The 8,894-nt window shown below is 29.9% G+C and overlaps 1 protein-coding gene across 1 annotated transcript in view; it reads right to left on the bottom strand.

Moving 5' to 3' along the window:
• The window catches only part of LOC111687381 (MATH and LRR domain-containing protein PFE0570w), a 66,854-nt gene extending 59,408 nt beyond the window's left edge, over positions 1–7,446 (bottom strand). Inside the window, exons 1-3 of the mRNA XM_046954066.1 lie at positions 7,173–7,446; positions 5,826–5,905; positions 5,224–5,258 (exon numbers count right to left, since the gene is read on the bottom strand). Of these exons, the coding sequence (XP_046810022.1) occupies positions 5,224–5,258; positions 5,826–5,905; positions 7,173–7,446 (389 nt within the window). The remainder of the gene's footprint in view (positions 1–5,223; positions 5,259–5,825; positions 5,906–7,172) is intronic.
• Positions 7,447–8,894: the final 1,448 nt, after the last annotated feature.

Here is an 8,894-nt window from a genome sequence, read left to right as displayed (position 1 = left end):
TACTTTAGCGCTCATAACTGTCTTCATAATACCAGTTTAGCGACGAAATTTTTCCACTTCAGAAAATGAATTTGTTATTTTAATGTCCAAATTTAAACATAAAACAAACAAAAATAATGTTGTTTACTTTTTTCTTAATTTGGTTATTTTTTATTCGAATTTTGGTTAGAAAAGAAATTTTGTTGTGGCAACACTGATTGTGTACATAATTTTTGTTGCTTTAAGTCCAACAGAGTGACAACAGATTTTGTATTCAAAAACGTGACCTGGTCGCGGCACAGTGTCGGATTTTGCAAATTTAAAGGGACAAAACTCCAAAAATGTTTGATTATTTTTTGCCTTTGTTTGAATTCAATATGAGACACAATTGTCCAAGTAGTAAACAAATATATTTAAAACCACGATCGGCAACTCCTATACAGTGTTTTTTAGTCGTTACTAAATTTAAACAGATTACTCACACGCATAGAAAACACAATTCAGTCTCATTTGAGCTGTGATAGAAGAGGGTTGTGTCGTCGATCGTTTCTTGCTTTTGCAATAAAAATAAACGAAAGTTTACGGAAAAAAGTTTACGTATGCAAATTTTCAAATCCAGGAGACCTGGAGAAGATGGACGTATGGAACTTCATGGAAATTTTTAACAACCAATCTATCTATGATATTTGGTGAATAAAATCTTTCAAAGATGGAGATTTGATATACAATTTTAAAAATTTGAAAACCAAAATTGGAACTTCATGGAAATTCTTTGGTGGATAAAATCTTTCAAATATGGAGATTTCATATCGAATTTTCAAAATTTTGAAAATTTTAATTCTTGGGAAGAAAAATCTGAAATCCAGGAGACCTCGAGAAGATGGGCAGATGGAAATTCATGGAAATTTTTAACTACCAATCTATCTATGATATTTGGTGGATAAAATCTTTCAAAGATGGAGATTTCATATAAAATTTTAAAATTTTGCAAATCAAAATTTCTTGGGGAGAAAAATCTACAGTCCAGGAGACCTGGACAATATGGGCGGATGGAACTTCATGGAAATTCTTAACAACCAATTTATCTATGATATTTGGTGGATAAAATCTTTCAAAGATGGAGATTTCATATCGAATTTTCAAAATTTTAATTTCTTGGGAAGAAATCCAGGAGACCTGAACAAGATGGGCGGGTGAACCTTCATGGAAATTTTTAACTACCAATCTATCTATGATATTTGGCGGATAAAATCTTTCAAAGATGGAGATTTCATATCGAATTTTAAAAATTTTGAAAATTTTAATTCTTGGGAAGGAAAGTCTGAAATCCAGGAGACCTGGAGAAGATGGGCGGATGGAACTTCATGGAAATTTTTAATAACCAATCTATCTATGATATTTGGCTGATAAAATCTTTTAAAGATGGAGATTTCATATTGAATTTTAAAAATTTTGGGAAGAAAAATCTGAAATCCAGGAGACCTCGAGAAGATGGGCAGATGGAACTTCATGGAAATTTTTAACTACCAATCTATCTATGATATTTGGTGGATAAAATCTTTCAGAGATGGAGATTTCATATAAAATTTTAAAATTTTGCAAATCAAAATTTCTTGGGAAGAAAAATCTGAAATCCAGGAGACCTGGACAAGATGGGCGGATGGAACTTCATGGAAATTCTTAACAACCAATTTATCTATGATATTTGGTGGATAAAATCTTTCAAAGATGGAGATTTCATATCGAATTTTCAAAATTTTAATTTCTTGGGAAGAAATCCAGGAGACCTGGGCGGGTGAACCTTCATGGAAATTTTTAACTACCAATCTATCTATGATAATTGGCGGATAAAATCTTTCAAAGATGGAGATTTCATATCGAATTTTAAAAATTTTGAAAATTTTAATTCTTGGGAAGGAAAGTCTGAAATCCAGGAGACCTGGAGAAGATGGGCGGATGGAACTTCATGGAAATTTTTAATAACCAATCTATCTATGATATTTGGCGGATAAAATCTTTTAAAGATGGAGATTTCATATTGAATTTTAAAAAATTGTTTAATTGTAATTCTTGGGAAGAAATCCAGGAGACCTGGAGGAGATGGGCGGATGGAACTTCATGGAAATTTTTAATAACCAATCCAAGATATTTGGTGGATAAAATCTTTCAAAGATGGAGATTTCGTATCGAATTTTCAAAATTTTAATTTCTTGGGAAGAAAAATCTGAAATCCAGGAGACCTGAACAAGATGGGCTGGTGGAACTTCATGGAAATTTTTAATAACCAATCTATGATATTTGGTGGATAAAATCTTTCAAAGATAGAGATTTCATATCGAATTTCCAAAATTTTGAAAATTTTAATTCTTGGGAAAAAATCCAGGAGACCTGGAGAAGATGGGCGGATGGAACTTAATGGAAATTTTTAACCACCAATCTATCTATGATATTTGGTGGATCAAATCTTTCAGCGATGGAGATTTCATATAAAATTTTATTTAATTATTTATTTATTTATTTATTTATTTTTATTTTGTTATTTCCCATACAACAAGATAAAATCTTATAGTTAGAGTACAGGAAAGCAATATGTTAAATTAATTAAAAATAATAGTTATAAGGAACAATAATACATCAATAATATAATATTACAAAATTAAATTGGACATAGGTTTAGGCAAAATAGCTGAATAAAAATTTCTTAAAAGATTGTGCGTTGCTATTTAGTTGTTGGTTTTGTGGTAGAGTATTCCAGAGAGGTATAGCGTTAATATAAAATTGCCATTCTGAGACTAGAAACTTGTGTTTAGGTATAATGATATATCTACCCCTTTGTGATCTGGCAAAACGCAAAATGCCAAATAAATAATGTGGCTTTTTGGTGTAGATTATTTTATGTAACATAATTAAAACTCGAATTTTTAAAAAGTTGTTAAACGTTACGCTAAGCAGTAGGCTTGCAAACGATGAAATATGATCCATCCTCCTTAAGCCATAGACATATCTGACAATATTGTTGTATAATACATTTAATTTGTGTTTACTAGAAATATCCCAATTTGCAAATAGTTCACAGCCATAAATCAAGCTGGGAATAATCATTGTTTTGGCAAGGATTATTCTAATCTTCAGAGGAGTATAAGATTGTGTTGACCAGAGAGATCTAAGTTTTCCATAGGCGTGGCCAACTAAGAGGTTTATATGAGTGGACCAGGTTAAAGTATGGTTGAATGTAATCCCAAGATTTTTGGCAGAAGGCACGATAGTGATTTTTTTGCAATTTATTACAATATCTTCGTTTATTACTGGAAAATTTCTTTTACCATGAATTATGATACATTTAGATTTCTTAGGGTTTAAACAAAGTCCATTTGCAGAAGCATAGAAGTAGATTTTTGACAAACCATTATTGATTTTACGTATAGCTTCGTTGATATTTTGAGTTGGTCAGCTAAGGTATAGTTGTACATCGTCCGCATACATATGTATTTTACAATGGGATATTTGTTTTGGCAAGTCATTAGCATATAGAGAAAAAAGCAGTGGTCCAAGAATCGACCCTTGTGGTACTCCCCTTGTGAGGGTTAATGAATTTGACCATACATTATTGGCAAAAACGGATTGTGTGCGTCCTTGTAAGTACGAGGATAAGAGCTTGGTGGAAGTTGTTGAGAAATTAAAGCAGTCATTGAGTTTCATCACTAGAAGTGAATGATCCGCTGAATCAAAAGCCTTAGAATGGTCGAGAAGTAAGAAATTTCAAAATTTCTTGGGGGGAAAAATATGAAATCCAGGAGACCTGGACAAGATGGGCGGATGGAACTTCATGAAAATTTTAATAACCAATCTATCTATGATATTTGGTGGATAAAATCTTTCAAAGATGGAGATTTCATATCGAATTTTCAAAATTTTAAAAATTTCAATTTCTTGGGAAGAAAAATCTGAAATCCAGGAGACCTGGACAATAATCAAAATTTTAAAAATTTTGAAAATTTTTTGAAGATTTTTTAATATTTTTTTATATTTTGTCTTTTTTAAAGCTTTGAAACAAGTCGGTTTTAGTGATATGTCTCAAAAAACTCCTACTTTCGAGTGGGCGAGGCTCCAAAGTTTAATAAATTTTTGTGTATATCTCGAGAACTGTTTTGTTTATAATAAAAAATATATTTTGCCCCAATTTTTTTCATCGGGAAAAAAGTCTATATAATTCTTGAATAAATTTCTATATGTTATTAGCCAATAAATTAAGCTTTTTTTGTTTTAAATCATTTTGAAAAAATAAATCTATGTTCATTATGATTCTTTAACAATAATATGTAAAATATTTATCTATTATAACATATCATAATATACGATGTATGTTCCTACCGCGAACAGTGTCAGATTTTGCAATTTTAGTGGGACTAAATAAAATAAAAACGTCAATAAACTATATGACTTTTTTATCTTGGACCAGAAAGACACAAAAAGGGAGAAAACAGGTAAAATTAGTACTTTCTTATATAATGTTAAGTTTTTATTCTAACGTATAAATACTTGTGTTTTATCTCTCAAAACCCTTAAAAAAATTGTATTAGTAAAGTACTTTTCCGACTGCCAACCTTTCAGGGTTAAAATAATATAGCTACGAACAGGCTCATGATATCTTTTATGAACAAAAACGTATATTGAAGTACAATATTAGCTAACAAAGCGGTTTTTCTCCATTAAGTTTATAGTTTCAGACGTATGTATATCATCCGCTTCGTGTCTAATTGTGAGCGTCGGACGGTGTTATTAGCTCTTTTTCGTTCTTCAAATGGTACGTTTTGAATGTTCTAGAAATATAAAATTTAACATGTAGGGACCTGAAAAAAGTGAATCAAATCACTTTGGTATTTTTTGGCTGTTCAAATGACATTTTTTGGATATTGAAACTAAACGTACACATTGCTTATGAAAAATATTCTATATGGGGTACATTTTGTTAAAATAAAAATGCAAAATGAAAATTCTTAAATTAAAATTTTACAACTAAATCAAAATAAAAAATGCTGAATCTATAGGTATATCTGCAAAAATGGTAAGATGGTCACACTGACAATAATATAGAAAGAGCTTAAAATATCACAAAATATGTTTGAAACCCATCAATTTATGATTGATGTGTATTTTGTTATTGTTTTTTCATTTTTTGATAAAACCATTTTCGCAATTTATTAATCACCTTTAGATCATAAGAAGAAGTCAAGGTTTACTTACCGGCAATAATAGCTCCCATTATTGATATTAACTATCTGGAAATAAATTGAATAAATTTGTACATTAATTTATTTGTTTTTTATTTAAATAAGAAAATCTAATTATCATTTGGATAATTTATAAAAATGTTAAACAGAAAAGTGAGATTTTTAACATGACTCCTCCTATTTTGATTAAATTCGATACTCACATTCTTCCTGTTAATATGAAATTGTCCAAAAGTATAAATTCGTTACGGTTTATGTCAGACGTCAGCTATAGTATTGTCACAAGGCGTCACGAGCAAAAAACTATTTCCCTCTCTATCGCACAAAACGATTTCAATGATTTTTTTAGCTGTATTTTATATGCCTCTTCTAACCAAACAATTTCAAAATCAAACAAAAGCTGATTTTAGACTTTTTAAAATGTCAATAGTGACGTATTGTTCTGACAACGAAGATTTTTGGGAAATTAGATGTATACAACACGATCGCAAACGAAATTTTAAACAAGAGCATGAAAATACAAACATTTTATTTAGACCTGGTTCACACTGGGAAACTTTTAATTTTTGTGTGTGAGGAAAAGGGAAAGAAATATCAACCATTTCTTTCACTCACATATAAAATCAAATTCTCAACAAAAGTTTCCTGAGTCTTAGTTGCTTGATAGCAGTGTTGCCAGTACTCCTTCAAAAAAACTGCAATAATTGTAACAAATCCAAGTTCTTTTTCAGAATTTGGTGTCACTTCATGCTACAAAGGCCAATATTTTTCGAAAACTTTTAAAAACCTCCACCTAAGTGGAGATATATCATTTGAGACCTAACAAAGTGTAAATATTCTAAGTCGATTTAGATATGTCCGTCTGTCTTTCTGATTAAAACATGCCTTAGCTAAAGAAATAGCCCAAATATTGACAGAAATCATAATGCGAACGTTGAATTGTATCGGTCAACAATTGGTTATAGATCCCTTAAAGGCCAACTTCCAAAAATCACATAACGGCTGTGTTAAGATATCTGCTTCCATTAACTTGGTAGAACAGTACATAAGTTTAATAGATTGTTTTTCTTTCAAATCCTTAATGAAATGATATTTTTATCAATATGTTTACTTCACCAATTTTAAACAACTTTGATTATCTTCATATATCATAGTTGGATCTGTTAATTTTATTTCAAAATCTGTCTCTAATCTTCGTAACCACATGGCTTCGGTCGATGAAAATGAAACACAATCTTGTTTTCTAAAACTTCAGGATATACATAAGCCTTTGTATTTGAATACAAATCCACTATTAGATTTTCTATCTGCCTGCCTTTGTGTCCAATCAGCATCAACAAATCCGTATAAACTATTTTTATTTTCACATTTTAATGACAATTTTCAATTTTTGGAACCGTTCAAATACTTAATTAAACGTTTTAATTCATTCCATTCACGAATTGTTGGTTTGCTCACTTTTCTACTCAAAATCGATACTAAAATTGATATGTCTGGTCTTGTGTTGACACAAACGTACAATAAACTTCCAATTAAATGGTGATAATTTTCGTTATTTGGTAAATGATCACTATGTCCTTCTTCCTTAATATACCCAGTACTCATTGGAATTTTAGAAAATTTTGCTTCTTCCAGTGAAGCATCTTTAATAATTATTTTTATATAATTTTCTTGATTAATATTGAAATATCCATCATTCCCTTCTCAATTTTTATTCCTAAGTAAAAATTGACTTCTCCATGATCGGATATTTCCAAATTCTCAATAAATTTTCTACATAACTTTGATGTGTGGATAATTTCTTGGCGTAGTATATCATCTACATATATTAATATAAAAATCCAGTTGTTATCTTTATTTACTTTTAATATACAGGAATCCACCAGACCTTTTTGGAAACCATTATTTATAAAAATTTTAATTAACTATTCATTCCAACATCTTGTTTTAACCCATAAATACTTTTCTGTAGCTTGCAACATTTTCCTTCTTCAATAATAAATCCAGTTGGTTGTTTCATATAGACTTCTTCCTTGAGATCGCCATAAAGGAATGCTGTTTTAACGTCATAGTGCTTAACCATTAGTTCATATTCTCCAGCAATTGTTAAAAATAAACGGAACGTTGTTTGGCGTACGACTGGCGCAAAACCCTCATCATAGTCTACACCATATTTTTGATTAAATCCCTGAGCAACTAGTCTAGCATTATACTTAATTATGACACCAATCTGCATTTTGTTTTAATTTATAAACCCACTTACAACCAATTGGTTTACGGTCATTTGGGATATTTTCTAAAATCCAGGTGTTATTCGCTTGTAATGAATCAAATTCTTCTTTCATTGCTTTTAACCATAGTTCTTTATCACCCCATTTTTAATAACTCATTATATGATTTAGGCTCCGTAGAATCTGTTACTATTTTTGCTCTATCCCTTTATTGTACTCGAAGATCTTCTTAACACCTGTTGTTCTTGATCTGATATTATATTACTACAGTAGGCCCTTGATTATCCGTGATTCGATTATTCGGCAACATCAATTATCCGTGATGGAAAAATACATTTTTTTGCATCGACTTAATTTTGATTTGGATAGACTTAAATTTTTCTGCATCGTTAAACTCACGGTTTACCTCTATTATCCGTAATTGTAAGAAAAATTCTGTTATGTTTTTAACAATCATGAACAATTAGAACAAATCAAGAAAGGGAATTCCCGTAAAACGAAAATACTAAATTGGAAAATAAGAGACAAACAACATTAAACGATTATTTTTAGAAATAATATAACATGAAATCCTTATCTACTGTTTTCTGACAAATTTTTTTCTATATTTTTGAATCATTTATGTATATAAAATCCTTGAATTATTTCATTTTTATATAAATATGTACATATTCATTTATTAATTAATAAAAATATCTAGTAAAAAAATAGAAAAAAGTGCTTCCGGTCCCGACCATCACGGAAAATCGAGGTCTTCTTCTTCATCCGTAATTGTAATTGGAGAATTTTCCAAAATTTCAGAATCGAAAAATTCTTCATCACTTAATAAATCAGTTCAATTTTATAATACTTATCATTATTTATAATTTCTTCGGATTGTATTATTTCATTATTTTGGCGTTTCTATTTATTTTCAATTTAATGGTGTAAGAATATCTATATCTACTTGATTGTTATTTTTATTCAGTATTTTAGTACAATTTTCGGATTCAATTACTTTATAATCCCTACTAATTACAGTTTTATATGTATTTTTATCTAAAAATCATAATGCTTTAAACTGATCAGAATATCCAACAAAAGTCAATGTTTGGGCTTTTTCATCTAATTTCTTCCTTTTTTCTTTAGAAATAAACACAACCCTGCAGTCAGACTGTCAACACTAGTTCAAATGTCTCCAATTTTTCATTTTTGTGTCAATATAAAAAATACGGAGACAAAATATGTGGTGTATATCTAGAGACATTGTCAACTAACTTGTCAATATTCCTTAAGAAAAGGTCTATAGTTAAACTCTATTGACTCGCGCTTGTCTTGGTCAACAGTATTGACGACTAATTGTACCCCATACAATGCCTCTGCTGTTGACATTTATGTTTGTTTATTTATGCGTAAAAATTCTACTGCGCAATAGCATTCCGTTTTTCAGTATTGTAAAGCCGGTTGACTTAAA

Source organism: Lucilia cuprina, chromosome 6, assembly GCF_022045245.1.
Source record: "Lucilia cuprina isolate Lc7/37 chromosome 6, ASM2204524v1, whole genome shotgun sequence".
In the NCBI taxonomy this organism is placed as follows: domain Eukaryota; kingdom Metazoa; phylum Arthropoda; class Insecta; order Diptera; family Calliphoridae; genus Lucilia; species Lucilia cuprina.
This window is presented reverse-complemented; position numbering and strand designations above follow the sequence as displayed.